Source organism: Enhydra lutris, unplaced genomic scaffold, assembly GCF_002288905.1.
Source record: "Enhydra lutris kenyoni isolate GAN:26980312 unplaced genomic scaffold, ASM228890v2 scaffoldscaffold62, whole genome shotgun sequence".
NCBI classification, from domain to species: domain Eukaryota; kingdom Metazoa; phylum Chordata; class Mammalia; order Carnivora; family Mustelidae; genus Enhydra; species Enhydra lutris.
The window spans coordinates 64841-82883 of record NW_019154146.1 but is presented as its reverse complement, the minus strand read 5'-3'; the positions used below and the strand labels follow the sequence as shown (position 1 = coordinate 82883).

The 18043-nt window shown below is 46.9% G+C and overlaps 1 protein-coding gene across 1 annotated transcript; it reads right to left on the bottom strand.

Moving 5' to 3' along the window:
* Positions 1-753: 753 nt before the first annotated feature.
* LOC111158705 (proteasome subunit beta 1) lies at positions 754-17343 on the bottom strand. Its single transcript, XM_022520915.1, has 6 exons — positions 17164-17343; positions 14512-14619; positions 11069-11150; positions 8046-8175; positions 2691-2797; positions 754-1045 (listed from the first exon to the last, which is right to left on the bottom strand). The coding sequence occupies exons 1-6, from the start codon at positions 17274-17276 to the stop codon at positions 860-862; spliced, it is 726 nt and encodes a 241-aa protein (XP_022376623.1). The 5' UTR covers positions 17277-17343; the 3' UTR covers positions 754-859.
* Positions 17344-18043: the final 700 nt, after the last annotated feature.

Below are 18043 nucleotides of genomic sequence, written 5' to 3'. Positions count from 1 at the left end.
GTGGACTAAATTCCAAAAACCCTCTTCATAAGATGAGCTTGTCATCATGCAGTGAACAGCCAACCAAAAGAACCATCTTTTCCAGAAAAATTTCTTGCTCATAAATATAACAAAAAGGGGCTCCTGAGTGGCTCAGTGGGTTCAACTCAGGTCATGATCTCAGGGTCCTGGGATCCAGCCCCGCGTCAGACTCCCTGCTCAGCGGGGAGTCTGCTTCTCTCTTCCCATGCTTGTCCTCTATTTGTGTCTCTCTCAAATAAAACCTTTGGAAAAATAAATAGAAGGGAAAAAATGACATGACCTGTTTTTTTTCATCTTTTAAATACAAAAACAGGGGTGCCTGGCTGGATCAGTCAGTGGAGCGTGTAACTCCTGATCTTGGGGTCATGAGTTTGAGCCCCACGCTGGATGTAGAGCTTGTTAAAAATATTTAAAAATTAAAAAAGGATTAAAATACAAAAATAGCTCTGGAAGACAGAAAAATATGAGAAGCAGAGAAAGGAAGGAAGGGGTGCCTGAGTGGCTCAGTTGATAGATGACTGCCTTTGGCTCAGGTCATGATCCCAGGGTCCTGGGATTGAGCCCCCCATCGGGCTCCCTGCTCAGCGGGGAGTCTGCTTCTCTCCTTCCCCTTGCTCATGCTGTCACTCACTCGCTCTCTTTCAAATAAACAAAATCTTTGAAAAAGGAAATGAAAGGAAAAAAGAAATTCTACTTTCTAGATCTGTCCTGCTTAGAGACCACAAGTTCTAACAAACTGATCACTTCAGCCTTTATTTTTTAACAAAGCACATTAGTCCAACAGTTCCAAGATACAAAATTAACCAGTTCTGAAGTGATAATGATAACAGCACAGAAATCAATCCTTCCTCAGGGGAACGGTCTCCTCCCTGATGCCCTCCTTGGTCACAATGCAGATTCGGAGTGCGTCCCCAGTGTACACATCCCTCTCGGCTGCAGAAATGAAGACATCTTTCACGAGCCGCATGGCTCTGTCCAGAGACAGTGGGACGTGCTCCACGTTCTGCATGTTCTTGAAACCAACCTGGGGGGACAGAAAAGTTGGACGAGTCATCACATGATAGTACAAACGCCTTCACGTGTCTGAGGACTCGCGACGAACAGATCACACAAATCCGGTATGTCTCCTAGCTGAAAAGCAGTGACACCTGACACTCATTTGCTAAGACAGAGCTCCTGCTCCTGAGGAGCACACGCAGTCTAGAGAGGACATACGAAAGCAGAGCTGCAGGCCACAGTGTGCTCCCAGTAAGAAGGAAAAAGAGCCAGGAGAGCCCAAGCAGCCGTAACTAGGTCACCTGAAGGGAAAGGCTTTGGCAGAAGACACACTTGAGTGGAGGAGCGTGAAGGGTGAGCCACAGTCAGAGGGGAGTAACGCTGCAGACCAAAGGCCTGGTGACGGGGCAGGCACACCACACGGGAGGTCCGGGTGTAAAGAAGAGTGGCAGGAGATGAGGCAGATAAGCAATATACACAGGTGGCTACACATCTGTAATATATTTCAGAAACACAAGGAAGGAAGCTTCGAGGCAAAAGGATGCTGGGAAATGTAGGCCTCAATTTAGGCAACAGTAGCAGAAAAGGGGTAAATTAAAAATGTACTTTGAAGTTAGAATACAAAATTAGGTGACAGAAAAATGGTGAATATGGGGAAAAAGGTATATATTTTTAATCTTTTAAAAAAAATTAACATATAATTTATTATTTGTCCCAGGGGTACAGGTCTGTCAATCATCAGGCTAACACATTTCACAGCACTCACCATACCACGTACCCGCCCCAATGTCCATCACCCAGCCGCCCCATCCCTACCCCCAACTCCCCTCCAGCAACCCTGTTTGTTTCCTGAGATTAAGAGTCTCTTATGGTTTGTCTCCCTCCCAATCCCACCTTGTTTCACTTTTTCCTTCCCTATCCCCACAACCCCCTGCCCTGCCTCTCAAATTCCTCACATCAGGGAGATCATATGATAATTGTCTTTCTCTGACTTATTTCGCTCAGCATAATACTCTCTAGTTCCATCCATGTCATCCCAAATGGCAAGATTTCATTTCTTTTGATGGCTGCATAGTATTCCATTGTAGATATACCACCTCTTCTGTATCCGTTCATCTGCTGATGGACATCTGGGCTCCTTCCATAGTTTGGCTATTGTGGACTTTGCTGCTATAAACATTCGGGTGCACGTGCCCTTTGGATCACTACATTTCTATCTTTAGGGTAAATACCCAGTAGTGCGATTGCTGGGTCGTAGGGTAGTTCTATTTTCAACTTTCTGAGGAACCTCCATGCTGTTTTCCAGAGTGGCTGCCCCAGCTTGCATTCCCACCAACGGTGTAGGAGGGCTCCGGGGAGAAAGGTTATTTTCAAGATCTTCAGGTAAAGGTGCCAGAGAACTGAAAATATGGAGCAACCACTAACCACTGTAGACACCAGAGCCCGGACTTCATGAGAACACAGAAGATGCTACCGCCATGGGGCAGGAAGAGGCCACAAAACAGCCAGCCAAACAGAGACAGGAAGACTGGGGTAGGGAAAATCAGCCAAATAAATTCAGCAGGGACACACGAGAAAGCCCTGATGCCTCCATGCTCCCCCGCTGGCAAACAGGAGAACTCAGAGGAAAGCACTTTGTCAGCATCAAAAGCGACATGGATGCAGTCTCTTACCTGGTTGTCAAGCAGGGGCTGGAGCATGGCACTAGCTGAGCCTCCAGCCTTGAACGAGTCTCTCTGGTAGGACCCTACGGGGTCAAAGCTATACACAGCTCCCTTCCCTGAAAGAATAAAACAATCTCTATAGGGGTCCATCCTGACCACAATCCCAGATCACAGCAAGACTAACCCTAGTCGAAGTGGGACACAACTGGACTACGTACTAACTACAATTCCAGCCAAATTCAGTAAGAAGTGTATGCGCCGTTAGACTCCGGGGTCTGCCCACCTCTTCCCAGAATGTGTTCAGAGGCACACCTGCCCATGCCTGCCTCCTCATGGTGTTTTTGCCACCTGGAGCTCCCTGCTCTCATCAGGGGGACATCATGGATTGCCCAGTGGCTCCCAGTACATATGTGGTCTCACAGGCACACTGGTTAGTCACAGCTCCTGCTCTGAGTTCTGCACCAAGCTCCTCACAACAGTCCTGAAAAATGAACTAGTGCACTTCTAGCATAGACTTGAGTTAAAATTCTTCTGCTGAATGTGAACAATCACAAAGAAAATTCACTGTGTGTTTTTACTTTTTATTTATTTCTAAAGTTTTTATTTGACAGAGAGAGAGAGAGAGAGAGAGAGAGAGAGAGAGAGAGTGTGTGTGAGAGAGCACAAGCAGGGGGAGCGGCAGGCAGAGGCAGAGGGAGAAGGAGAAGCACGCTCCCGCTGAACAGGGATCCCAGGCTTGATCCCAGGACCCTGGGATCATGACCTGAGCTGAGGGAATCCACTTACTCGACGGAGCCACCCAGGCGCCCCTCACTGCGTTTTTAAACTCAGCAGTAAGCACACTCTTTAGCATCAACACTATAAAAAAAACTGTTTCTAATAAAAGAAAAAGTTCAGAAAAACATGAACACCACAGGCAAAAGTTTCTGTCTAAAATGTCGTCACTCTGCTCGGAGCAGACCACTACTGCAAGAACAAAACAGAACAAAACAAAACTACCAAACCAGAATCCAGATGTACACATTTTCTTTTCCTTTTTTTTGGATATTTTATTTACTGGAGAAAGAGAAGAGAGCGCATGCACATGAGCAGGGGGGAGGGGCAGAGGGAGACGCAGACTCGCTGCTGAGCAGGGAGCCGCTGCGGATCACGACCCGGACTAAAGGCGGCAACTTCACTGACTGAGCCACCCAGGCACCCCTGAATGCACCCACTCTTCACAGCAGTTACAGAGCACTACAAGGGGAAGAAAAATGGGCCTCTCGGGCTCTCCTGAAGGGTGCATAAATTGCTATGCCTTTTGAAACAGCAATCTGGCAGTAGTACCCATTTACATGTAAAGGTCCACACCCTATGACCCCGTAACAATCTCACCTGTAGATCAGACCTGCCTACAGGAAGGCGTATTTTCACCAGCACAAACTGGAATGAAGAGGGAGATGGGACGGCCCCATGGCCCACAACCATAAGACGATGTGAAATGAGCTCTATAATGCCTATAACACAGTCCTGTGTTGTTTAAAAGCACAGGAGAAACATAGACATATTTGTACAATCACACAAAAAGTATGGTGAGATAAACTGCAAACTGTAGTTGGTTATCTCTGTGGGACTAGAGGCAAGAAAGGAAGGGAATCATCTTGTAGGCTTTGGTACTGAATCTGTTACAAAGCACACGTGCCACTGTAATTTTTTAAAAAACAATTGTGTTTTGGGTGTGAGAAATCATGGGTCATTTACGAGGTAGACTTAAAAGTGATGTATCTGATCTTGAAAACACATTATACCAGAACTTAAACACCTTAGTAATTAACCTGAGAAATGTGAGAGGAGGACGGTTGTCTTCCTACCCATGGACCTCTGCTACCCTTAGTGGTGTGTGCGTTTTCGGCTGCAGAATTACTTACAACTCTCTGCTGAGAAGGCAGCGTCTGAGGTGCTGAGGTCGCCCAGAAGAACCCGGGGAGCGTTTTTGCTGGGATCAAATGTGGGACAAGATGGAGATCCCAGTGGCCAGTTCATTAACTTCAACACACAAGAAAGGGACAGCAAGTACAAAGCCAAAGAGTAACTCTCTGTCTCAGCAGGCCAACAGGCCACAAGTAAAACGAGGCCCAAGTTTTAACCAAAGGCAGAACCAATCTCAGAAAAAGCTGCACACAACACATTGAAGGAAAAGAAGGGTGGGATAAGTTGAAGACCAGAGCTTCGAAGACCTTCCCCCCAACTTAACAAAGGCAAGAAACACATTTGTAACATCAGAGCAGAATGGCACGAATCTTTACTATAAATAGGGTGTTTTTTCCTCACCATAATGCTCAATCTTAAAAAAAAGCACAACAGCTTTAATGTAAAAAATAAAGTCAAAACAAGTCCTAGAAAGAAATAAAGATAAACCCTAGATGGGAGCGTCCTAACAAGGTAGGCCACTCAATGTCATTAAAAAAAAAAAAAAAAAGACCAGGGGCGCCTGGGTGGCTCAGTGGGTTAAGCCTCTGCTTTCAGCTCAGGTCATGGTCTCAGGGTCCTGGGGTCGAGCCCCGCATTGGGCTCTCTGCTCAGCAGGGAGCCTGCTTCCTCCTCTCTCTCTCTGCCTGCCTCTCTGCCTGCTTGTGATCTCTCTGTCTGTCAAATAAATAAATAAAATCTTAAAAAACCAAACCAAACCAAACCTCCTGGGAGGCATCCACTGCATACATTACAGAGCTGACACAGTTAGATGGCATTCTTATAAATTTTTAAAAAGACTAATGTGCAGATAAGGAAATAAGCAAAGGTTTCAGCATATAGGTCGGTCTCCAAAGAAATGAAAAGGTCGATAAACACAAAAAATGCCCAACTTGAATATACAAAAGCTATATATAAATAAACCATAAACTATTACTTAACTGCATAAAGATCTTTAAAATGGGGCGCCTGAGTGGCTCAGTCGTTGAGCATCTGCCTTTGGCTCAGGTCATGATCCCAGGGTCCTGAGACTGAGCCCCGAATCAGGTTCCCTGCTTGGCGGGAAGCCTGCTTCTCCCTTCCCACTCCCCCTGCTTGTGTTCCCTCTCTATGTCTCTGTCAAATACGTAAACAAAATCTTAAAAAAAAAAAAAAAAAAAAAAAAAGATCTTTAAAAGGTGTTAATTCTGATAGTGGTAAAGGACGCAAAAAAACCTCCTAGGTATTCATGCCCTAGCTACAAAGGCCTTTCTGAAGAACAAGCCAGGGATGGCATCAACATGACAAAAATATGTGTTCTCTGACCCAGCAACTGAACTTCCGGGAATTTTTCCAGGGAGGTATACATGGTTAAGAAGTTTACAAAACTGTATGTACAAGAATGTTCATTACATTGTTTTTAGTAAGGAAACTGCAACAACTTAAATGACCTTCAGAGGACTGCTAGGAGAATGCTGGTGGAGCTACAACCTATGTAAGTCAGTCACTGAGTCATTACGATCTTTACTCACTGGCATAAAACTGTCTCCATGACAACACATCCCATATACAGACGCACGCACTACACACTGCACTCACACAGCGCACAAGCACGCGTGACTGCCAAGATCTCTGGAAGCACGCTCACCAGAAGTTTAACAGAACTCCTCTCAAAATAGAAGGTTGGTGTGATTACTACTCTCATTCCTGTACCTTCTCGTACTATTCAAAACTTCGACAGTACTACTGTTTTTGTTACAGAAAAACTGAAGCCATTTTTAACTGGGCCATGGGCGGGGGGTGATTTTTAAAGCAGGACAGCACAGAGGTCAGAGCAGATGGCTACTGAACTGGCCATCCTGAAAGGCAGTGGCTGGATCTAGTGTCCTAAGGACAACCACGGATCTCACTGTCCTAAGTTCAGCCATTGACCCCAGTGTCCTGAAGGACAGCCATTGACCCACCTACCCTAAAAGTCTTGATTACTAGTCTCCTAGTCACATAAAATCTTCTAAAAAATGAGAATAAACATAAAGGATAATCAGGGCAGACCAGAGAAGATTTAAAAAGAGTTGGAGGGGAGCCTGGGTGGCTCAGTCATTAAGCATCTGCCTTTGGCTCAGGTCACGATCCCAGAGTCCTGGGATCAAGCCCCGTATCAGGCTCCCTGCTCAGCCAAAGGCCTGTTTCTCTCTCTCTTGCTATCTCTCTGTCAAATGAATAAATAAAATCTTAAAAAAAAAAAAGACAGTTGGAAATGCCTGAGAATACCACCAAAACATCAAAGAACAGGGCTTTGACCTCAAAACAGATTCAAACCCAAACCTTAGCTTTGCCCTTCAGTAGATGTGAGCATTCCTAAACTGGTGTCTCTCTCTCTCTCAGTGAAACTCAAAGGATACTGTCTAAAATTCAATGGCAGCTATTATTAATGTTGCTAAAACCTGACTTTATTTGACATTCAAGTCAGACATAATTTAAGTGATAAAAGTGTCCAGCATGTTGGCTTTGGCAAGATAATCTGTGGCTAGACTATATCCATGCTTTACATTTTCTCTCAGTTTGCAATAAAGTTGAAAGCCTCAAAATACACTGTGTCAACCTAATTCGTCTACATCTAAACCACAGTCGATAACACGACTAGCACGCTCCCAGAGGCCTCATTTGGGGGCAGCTACTAAGACAGAAAGAAAACAAAGGAAAAGCCCATGGAACGGAAGGGGCAGGAGTAAAAAGTGGATACAGGAGAGGAGAGGAGCTCAACTCCTTACCATCCAGAAATTTTCCCTCTTAGTAGATATATTTTAATATATTGTTATCAGCCAGACATTTCTATAACTTTTTTTAAGGGACTACTGTAAATGGTGGCACAGATCTGTCCTGAGAGATAGTGTCTGGTTTTTGGAAGCAAATGAAAGTCAATCCAAATGAGACCCAGTGAAAACCAGCAGGGTCCCTGCTCTGTAATAGAGCTTTGGATCAAAACCAGGATGGACAGGTCAAGTAACAAAGACTGATTTTCTTAGGCCCTCCAGAATGTCCTGAATACATTCAGATTACAGTGTTGGAAATACATACATTTCTTTTAAGGCACTGCTTTTTAAAAACTTAAAAGTCAAATACTTCTGGAATGTAGAATGATAATTAGGTCAAGCTTCTCCAAGTCTGTTTTCTCTCCATAAGATTCAAATGCTAATGATCTACTACTGAACTCATGGGAGATCTTCAGAAAATACTAGTCATTATCAGGGCTTCCGGATACAACTTGCGGATCATCTCTTTACTTTCCTTTTACCTTCAGTTTCTTACTGCTTTAATTAAGAAATATTAAAACTGTTGGGCAAGATGGTGTTTATGGTTCTTTTCAACTCTTCATGGAAACACACGTTATCTAAAACATGCCACCCCCACTCCATTTTCCAGAATGAAGAATTCTACCGTCTTCATCCAGTCCCCCGATGATGTTGTACACGTAGTAGGGAAAGAAGCGTCTTGAATAGAGGATGGTGGACAGCATGGCAGCAACCGCCCCGGTCGTCATGGTTTTGTTGTTAGAATGCTTGTACATCTGCAAGTATTAACGAAAGTAACAGGCAAGGAGAGGCAGGTTATATTACAGACTACAACGAGCACCAATTTCTTCTGCGATCACACAGTAATACTAGCGTACCATTTGGGAGGGCTATAAAAATTTTTAAGGGAAAGAACGTTAAATCTGCCCTCAGCTGTTTTCCATGCCACCTTTATCTCAGGAATTGCTCATTCAAGAGCAAATGCACACACATGAGCCTTAAGTGGGGTAACCTGGGAGGAAGACTTAAGTCCAGCTCTCCTCTACCTCTGCCAGGGTCAGCAAACTAGAGCCTGTGGACCAAATCCAGCCCACCAACTGCTTCTGCAAAAACAGCTTTATTAGAACATAGTCTCATTCATTCATTACATATATCTACCTCTGCCTGTGCACTGCAAAGTAGAGTAAATGGCCCATAGAGCTGAAAATAATTACTCTCTGGCCCTTTACAGGTCAAGTTTGCTGACCCTTGATCAGACCCAGATACAAGCCCTTCTCTTTGTAGAGTGGATACCTGTGAGAACAGAAGGTATGAGGACAGGACCCTTACTCTGGGAAATGGTCTTGCTCCTTAAAGCATCTACGGTGGAGAAGACAAGTATCCAAAGCAAACCTTATTGTGATTTTGAATCCCAGATTTACTGCAGTCTTAGGGAATCCTAAATTATCCAACAGAGAAATTCTACAAAAATTACAAACATAGAATAAATTTAAGTTCACAAATTTCAGAGCCACAGAACAAGCATCTCTCAAGATTCACTTAAGAATACAGGCCAAAATAATCAGTCAAAATACCAAAAAAAAAAAAAAAAAAAAAAAATCTTTGTTTCAAAACCAAGCATCAACACTTTAATCACCACACCATTTATGTGATAATGTATGAGAGAAAAATGTCAAGGATTGTGTAATTATGTTGAATTCACTGTTCCTTGTTTATTTTATTTATTTACTTATTTTTAAAAAAGATTTTATTTATTTGATAGAGAAAGACATAGGGATAGAGGGAACACAAGCAGGGGGAGTGGGAGAGGGAGAGGGAGAAGCAGGCCTCCCATCCAGCAGGGAGCCTGATGTGGGGCTCGATCCCAGGACCCTGGGATCATGACCTGAGCCGAAGGCAGACACCCAATGACTGAGCCACCCAGGCGCCCCTCCTTGTTTATTTTATTAACACAATAGTACTCTGCTAGTCATGTACTTTTGTACTTTAAGTTTCATTCACAAAATATGTACCAGGACTCATATAAACATGTCAATAAATGTACATCAGGGAAGCGTTCAATGTAAAGATTTCAAATACTACTAACAAATGGTTACTATTGAGTGAAATCATGTCTACACTCCAATGAGTGATTTCAAAATTATTCAGAAACAGGTTAAATTTATTACAAACTCCAGTACCTATGACATCATTCCTAAGTGCAGATAATCTTGTGTTAATCAAAACCAGGCAAAGACAGAACGTGACCACCTCTGCTAACTTCTTCACAGATCAGGTGTCCTTACCCACGACCTAACAGTTGCGACGCGCACCCGACAGAAGTAAACCCTACTCCACCCTTGCATTTTTGCCAGTGAAGAGTACGTATCTACTAGTTACTCTCACAGATAAAACCCATTTTACTTATTTTCAGAGAAAAAGAGAGCATGCCCGTGCACACAGGGCGGAGGGGAGGGAGCAGCGTAGGGAGAGGGAGAAACTTAAGCGATGCCATTCTGAGGGCACAGCCGGACATGGCGCTCCACCTCACTACTCCTAGATCATGACCTGAGCTGAAACCAAGAGTCAGACACTTAACCAACTGCACCACCCAGACGCCCCTAAAATCCCATTTTAATACAGGCTACGTTACTCCTAGCCTACTCTCCTCGAAATTACTGGAAGTTACATACTGCTTAACATACACAGGGCTTAATAAGAACCCAGACGTGGGTGCCTGGGTGGCTCAGTGGGTCAGGCCTCTGCCTTCGGCTCAGGTCGTGGTCTCAGGGTCCTGGGATTGAGCCCCGCATCCGGCTGTCTGCTTAGCGGGGAGCCTGCTTCCCCCTCCCCCTCTGCCCGCTTCTCACCTCTCTCTCTCTGTCAAATAAACAAATAAAATCTTAAATAAAAAAAAAATGGACGTGCCTCTGCTCTTATTCAAAGTCGGTATCCCTTGTGCCTCTGCTCTTATTCAAAGTTGTTATCCCGTGTGCCTCTGCTCTTATTCAAAGTCGGTATCCCGTGTGCCTCACGCTGCCCGTCTCGCACAAGAAACCCGCAGGCGGTGACACTGTCAGCCCCTTCAGAATCCGCAGAACAGGATAGAAAGGCTCATTCTCTCACGTCCTTCTCATACCACCCTTTCCTGCTGTTCCACTCCTACCCCTCAGGCATCAAAACTTCCCTAGCGGCAGTCAACTGAAGCCTACCAAGGTGGTAGGTGATGACAGCTTGGGTTGTACCTCCTCACCCAGACACTCCTGCCCCGTCTATCCCTGTTCCTGCTCATGCATCCTGTCGACTAAGAGCGCAACGCTGCGAAGAGGGAAAGCACGTCAGCTAATGGCATTCCAAACCAAGCACCTATCTGGAAGCTTGCCTCCTCCAGAGAACTTCTGTGTTTGAAGATTATCTTCAGAAGAAACCCTTCCCAGGCTACCTTGAAAAGGCAGAGAACCTTTACATTGCAGAGGTTTTAACAAAGGGAATATTCTGCAGTTTCACATTATGCTACTCATGTGGCTATATTAACAACATCGTTTCATTTTTAGAATGGGCTACAGGTAGTTTCATCAGCTAACCGAGGGCTTCTCCAGCTATTCTGAGTGACAGTCCTGCGTACGCTTCCAACCGTGGAAGAATTGCCATTAACTTTCCATACCACAGACATGTAAGGAAGGCATCTACCTTTAGTCTTGCTTCAATAATCTTTGTCAGGGTAAGACAGTCTCCGTGAAAACCGCTGCATCCAATGACTGTTTTGTCTGTTCTGTAAAAAGCACATTTCAAGACACTGAGCTAGTCAGATAACAAAGTAAAACGTACCTTGGGCAATTTTAAATTTAAAACTCCTATTCGCACTATTTACCAAATGGTAATGGGACTAGTTAGCCCTTTGTTGTTGTGGGGAGGGGGTCATCACTTTATTCCCTATGCTATACTAATTACCTGCAGATCAAAGACTTATAGAAGAATGAAAGAATGAGTGGCCTACAAAAAACACAGGTGATACAATCTTGGGTTGGGAGCCACCTGTTTAAATATGATACAACCCAATGTCCACATAGAGAAGTTTCATAAATGTGACTACACAGCAAATTAAAAAAAAATTTTTTTTATATTTATTTATTTGAGAGAGAGAGAGAGAGAGAGAGAGAGCGAGCGAGCACGCACAAGCATGAGAAGGAGGGTCAGAGGGAGAAGCAGACTCCCTGCCAAGCAGGGAGCCCCATGAGGGACTCGATCCCAGGACTCCAGGATCATGACCTGAGATGAAGGCAGCTGCTCAACCAACTGAGCCACCCAGGTGCCCCACAAATTAAAATTTTTAAAAAGATTTACTTACTTGTTTGAGGGAGAGTGAGGGAGCGAGTGAGCAAGCAGAGGGAGGGACAGAGAGCAGGAGAAAGACTCCCTGGCAGACTCCCTACTGAGCCACAAACCTGGCGCAGGGCCCCATCTCATGACTGCGAGATCATGACCTGAGCAAAAACCAAGAGTTGGACACACAAGCCACTGAGCCACCTAGGCACCCCTCAGATTAAAACTTATACAGAGAAAAATGATGAAGAAAAAATAAAACCTATAGTAGATATGACCAAAGTCTAATTCTAACCTTAGTCTAAAGGACTCTATCAATATCAAAAGTGTTGACACACTGCGTCATGGGATACAACGTGCGGCACGGTGACTGTAATTAGTAACACTGTGCTGAATGTTGTAAAGTGGCTGGGAACAGATCTTAAAAAGTCCTCAACAAAAGAAAAAATTCTATAATTACATACGGTGACAGGTGTTCACTGACTCGTTGTGGTGATCACTTTGCAATACACACCAGTATGGAATCATTATGTTGTACACCAGAAACCACTGTATATGTCCATTACATCTCAATTAAAAAAACAATGGGAAAACTGGTACAGTTACAAGAGTCACATAGAAGGAAACACAAGTCACCATGAACTTATGAAGACCTTTCATGTTGTTCACAAATCCAAAGCTACATAGGAGATGATTTCAATCTATTAGCCTGGTTAATAATGCCTAATGCTGGGGAGGCTGTGGAAAATGGTACTCCTAACAAATAACTGGGTAAGAGTATATATTAATTTAACTTTTTTTTAAAAGGGTCATTTGGCATATCCAGTAAAAATTTAGGTGAACATCAGTTTTATCCAGTAATTCCACTGCTAGAAATTCACCCTGTAAATATACCCATGTAAGTCTGCAAAGATTACTACAGGCTTATTTGGGAAAGTACACATGCTACGTTAATGGCTCTGTAAACAGAACAAACAAAAAGCAACTTAAATGCCCACCACTGTGGAACTGATTAAATTCTGGAAGAGCCAAACAAATTCAACCAGGTCTCAAAGACTTCTGAATTTTAGTATCAATCTATATGGAAACCTGTATCAATATCATCAAGATAATTGCAGAAGTCACATGATAAACTCTTCCTTCCAGAAATTTATGAGTGATTCATACGAACCAGACCTGTCCAGCCAGGGGGACTGACAGCTCCGGGGGCATCACCAGCATTTCCTGACCTATCCCTACAACCAGTCTCACTGCACTGAGTTAAAGAGTTCCAGTGTCTTTAGCATCAAGATGGGTGAGTAATACCAATAGGGCAGGACAAAATCTTGGAGCTTTAAGATGCTTCTCCCAAATATTCAGGTGTACATTAAAGGGAGGAGAGTCTGCATGCAAAGAATGAAGACTAAATGTAGACTCTCCAACAGGTGGGGAAGAGGCAAGTTTGGCTCTAAGTCAGCTCCAAAGGGCCTGGGATTAGGTGTACACAGGCAGCTTCAACTCTATGTATGGTTCAGTGCTGAAGATGGATGATAAGGACAGAGGACATTATTAACGTGCTATCTATCTACATAGCTGTAGTATTTCATAAAAAGAAAAAAGAACAGGTATTCCCTTCATAAACACACACACTAAAGCAGAACATTACAAAGATAAGCAGAACCTTGCATGACAATGGTATTTGTAAAGTTACGTTCTTAAATTTTATCTGTGACATTTACTACTTTCAAATTATGAAACATCTTAGAAGAAATAAGGTAGCATCCATGAACTACGAATTAGAGAGGAGAAAGGGATATCGAAAGATAGAAGAAGAGTGGATGAAGAGGGGTGTCTGGGTGGCTCAGTCAGTTAAGCGTCTGCCTCCAGCTCAGGTCACAATCTCAGGGTCCTGGGATGGAGTCCTGTGTTGGGCTCCCTGCTCTGCAGGGAGCCCGCTTCTCCCTCTGCCCCCTGCGCACGTTCTTTCTCGTGCATGCGTGTTCTCTCTCAGTCTCAGAGAGGAAAAGAAGAGTACGTGAAGAGGACTGGGAAGATGAAGGCAAACAGCTGTTCTTTAGGACAGGGTGTAGGTTGGGCCTGACCAGGAAAGAAGAGAGAACCCTCTTCTGTACCTACTTGTAACACAGGGCCCCATCCAAAGGACTTGAACCCCATCAATCCATTCCTATTACAATTCAGGGTTAACAGGCTCTTGTGGACTAACTTAGGAATTAACCACCATTTGTAACTGTTTCCAAAAATGTGAACTACAAACCAACGCCTATCAGTGCACATTTCATTTTCATGGTTTAGAAAAGGTATAGCTAGCCCATTAAGACTGTGGCTCACAGATACAGCTGCTTAGACTCTGGCTAAATGTTCTGGGTAAAAAAAAAAGTGGGAGATAAGAAAACATGCAATGGGTCAACAGATAAAAGAATGCAAAGCTATGGGATAATGTAACTATACAAAATGTGAACAGTAAGAGCCACGTGACAGCACACAGGTGTTCACTATAAAACTCTTTCACCTTTGTTGTATATTTGAAAATATTCATGATAAAATGTTAAGGTCAGAACATTTCCTGCAAAAGAAAGAAAGAAAGAAAGAAAAAAAGAGTATTTCCTGCCAGTACAGCAAATACCAGGGAGACTACACATTGAGTTATCAGGAAATACTAATTCAGAAAGCAATTTTCTAACAAGAATGCAAACTGGGCTCCAAACATGCAATCTAAAACCTCATGAAATGAACTGCTCAGAGTGGAACCTCTTACAGCAGTACATCACCACGAGGCACAGGGAAGCGCATCTCTAGAAATATTTACTTACAATTTGTAACACTTGGGGCTATCCCGGGTGTGAATCGAATACCCTTCACTCAATCGAGTGTCAGAAGCGACAATTGAAAAATCTTCTCCAGCAATTGCCAATACAGTACTGGGGGGAGACACAAAAATTAATGAGTATTGGTGGATGATTAATAGCACCTCTCTCTAGAGGAGAGTTACCTGTAGCATATATGGGAATAAAAGCCATGAGACTGGAGCAAGAGCAGGACTCTGATGAAAGATGAAACATCGAGGGAAAGGACCCCTTCCTAGGCGTCATCTGGGAAAGGAAAACTCAAGTACTCCCTGAAAACACAAGCCTAAATCAGAGCAGACGTCACTTAACAGAACGTAACAGAAAAACCACTGGCTTATGCTAACATCATCAATACGTAACAACAGAAACATTAGATACCGACCTTGTGCGAGATACGGATATCACAAAACTGGACCCTAACCCTGCCCAAGGAATGAGGTACAGACAGCGGTACCACAACCAAAGCTCTCGGAGCTGAAAGAAGGGCTCAATGTTTTTCATGTCTTTACATCCAAGCTCTTAGTAAACAGCATCTGTTGGAAACGAATGACCACAAAACAAAGCTTTCCTCTTACTGTTGTGTGATTTATGCTAAGTTTACTGAAAAGGCCTGAAGGACGAATTCCCAAAGAAGTTTATCCAGTTCTAATTCCGGATCTCTCCAGGCTGTGGCTTAGCTGCTTAACATGCCAAGGCCTCCGTGTCCTCATATACAGATCAGAGATCGTAACAGTAACTACCTTATCAGGATCTTGCAAGAATTAAAGGAGTCAATGACTGTAAAGCCCTTGTACTTGTGCCTGAAACGTAAGTGGTCCTCCAGCGTTAGCTGTGATTGTTGTGGCACAGGGAGGAGGAAGGAGAGTGTGACCCCTGAGGTCCTGAGCTCCGGAGTTCCTGGAGACCTGGCCTGGCCACTTCCTGGCTCTGTGACGGCCGACGACGAGCTGTCCAAGCTCACGCGGGCAGTAGCAGTTCCTGTGCACAGGATGACTGCCAGGGTGAAGCACACGGATCACAGCAGCACCTGGCACAATGCTTCACAGAACACCAGCGTTCAGAAAACTCTGTCCATTCCTTTCACTGAGGGGGGACACGCACTGAAGCTTAAGGACCAAAGGACGCATTCCAGATCACACGGACAATGAAGAAAGGGAACCAGGGAATACTCCGAAAACGACACACAACGTACTCAGAGGCTGCTTTCTCCTGAGCTAGCGGAAGCACGCAAGGCCTATGGGAAGGACACGCCTGTACTTCAGAAAACCCTCGAGTTCTGGAAAGAGAACAGTTCCACATGCAGAGCTGAGCGGAGCTGTACGAAGGCTCCTGTGACAGGAACAGCGCGCGAATCGGGATGAGAGCGCTGTCCCAGGAGATGAACGTAGCAGCACGGGACAGTACCAACTGGAAGAAGCGGGGATACGGGGACAGTACCAACTGGAAGAAGCGGGGATACGGGAAAAGCACAAACTGTGCAAGTTTCTGGAACCGCCAAAACGTGACAGAAGTGGAAGAGCCCGTTGTGATGGCCGATGGCCAAGATTTTAAACCTGGGTAAGCAGGATGACGGCGTTCGGTATGAGCGCAGAGAAGGGGACTGAGGAATAATGAGCTTGATTTTTGTTCTAGTGTCCTGAATCACGGCGACAGCGAAAATCGAGGGAGAAAGGTTTCATCTAAGAAGCCCCAAAGGAAAAAATAAGTAAACAAACGAGAAGCCCAAGAGGAGGGACTCGTGAGGCTGAACCGGAGAGACCCGTTCGGGAGTCATCCTCCCACGACGAGAGGAGCCAGTAACGCGGCTCAACTAGCTGCTCTGCAGCGACCGCGCGCAGCTACCCGGAGAGCTACAACGGGGACTGCGCACCCCGACCCCGCAGCTTCTCTGCGGATTGGCCTGCGCGGGCAGCGCGGTCCGGCTGCAAGAGCTTCAGTGGCAGCAACAAGGCTGAGTGAGCGCCGCCCCGTGTCTCTGCAGCACAGCGACAGTCTGCGTTCAAGTCCGACCCCGGCCGGACACGACTGACTCCCGGCCGTCGCCAAGAACCGGGTCCGCCCGAACCGGGTGGGAAGCTACGGACGGCGCCTCGAGCCCCGCCTCCCGCCGGTCGCCCGCGCCCCCGCCCGCCGCGAAGGAAGCACCAGCGTGAGGCCGCCGGTGCAGACCGACAACTGGAGGGCGGCGCGCAGGACGACGCGTCCTGAGGGGTCGCTCCGCTCCCTTTTCCCCCGAAGCAAGCGGACTCTCGGACACAGGCACCGAGCCTTTACGTAAAACGCCGAGCGTGGTTCCGCTGACGACGCGCCCACGGCCAGCGCGTCCCGACGCTGACCCATCGGCCCCAACGAGCACCGGCGGCCACCCCGCAGCCTCGCCGTCCGGCCGGAGCCCCGCTCAGACCGTGAGGGGAGCCTCGGTGTCCCGGCCGGGCCTCCCCTTCTGTCTACGGCCTCGCTGTGACACGAGCGACCGGCCGGTAAGGCGAAGCACGCAAGACCGCAGCCCCGCCCGCGGCGCACGGAGAGGGGGGCCGGCGGGCCGGCGCGGGTGCCGCCAAGGCCGCCGACAGCCTGTGGCAGGGACGGGGGAAAGCGAGGCTCTCGGGCCGTTACCCTCCGTTGAAAGCGTAGGGCGAGAAGCGCAGCTGCACGGGGCCCGTGGTGCTGTGGGGCTCCATCGCCGGGTCTCGGCCGGGTCCCCAGCACCCTACGGCGGTCGACAGCATCGCACGGCGTGGGCGGCTCCGGGGCTCCGGCGGTGGCTCCCGCGGCGGCGACTGCTGTCTCACGGCGAGATGGCGCCTGGCCGGAAGTCCCGTCACTTCCGGCTCCGGCGGCTCCAGCGGTCTCACGTCAAGAGGGCGCCCGGCCGGAAGTCTCGTCACTTCCGGCTCCGGCGGCGCTCCTTCCGGCCGCTCTATCTCGCGGCTGTCGTTGCTCCTGTGGAGAGCCAGGCGCCCCCTATTCCGAGGAGGCCGCCAGATTTCTTTTTTTCCCTAAGAAAGGTTTTCCTTTCCCAAGAAAACATTGGAATTCACGCCTGATGGACAAAAATTTCAAAGTCTGACCATACAAGAAAATTGGCTGAACTGTGGAAGCTCGACTACTCTGTGGGCGTTGCCCGGCCCAGCTGCAGAAGCAAGCGGTCCCGGCGCGGGCTGGAGCCTCGGCAGAGCACGGGCGCGGGAGGGTGGGGGCGGCCCGGCTCCCGCGGCTCGGAGCGGCCGGGGTGTGTCCCCGCCCCGAAAGCCGGCTGACAGCCTGGCGGGAGGGAGTCTTCTGCGCTTGCGCAGCGGGACGCGCGTCCCGTTTCGGCGCGCCGCGAGGCCGGGCTGTAGGGCGGGGCCGGGGGCGGGGCTCGGAACCCGGACTCCCTGAGAGTCCGCGCGCGGGCCTGTGCGCCGCCCTCTGCGGTGTCTCCTTGCGCGACCGTGGACCGGCCTTTGAAGACGCGGGCGAGCAGGCGGTTGGCTCGTGCGGGACGGCTCCGCGG

Coding starts and splice junctions, on each gene's coding strand:
- LOC111158705 (XM_022520915.1), bottom strand. CDS start 17,276: ATGCTGTCGACCGCCGTAGGGTGCTGGGGACCCGGCCGAGACCCGGCG. Junction 14,620..17,163: donor CCCTACGCTTTCAACGGAGG/GTAACGGCCCGA, acceptor GTCTCCCCCCAG/TACTGTATTGGCAATTGCTG. Junction 2,798..8,045: donor CGGGGGACTGGATGAAGACG/GTAGAATTCTTC, acceptor TTATTCTTTCAG/GGAAGGGAGCTGTGTATAGC.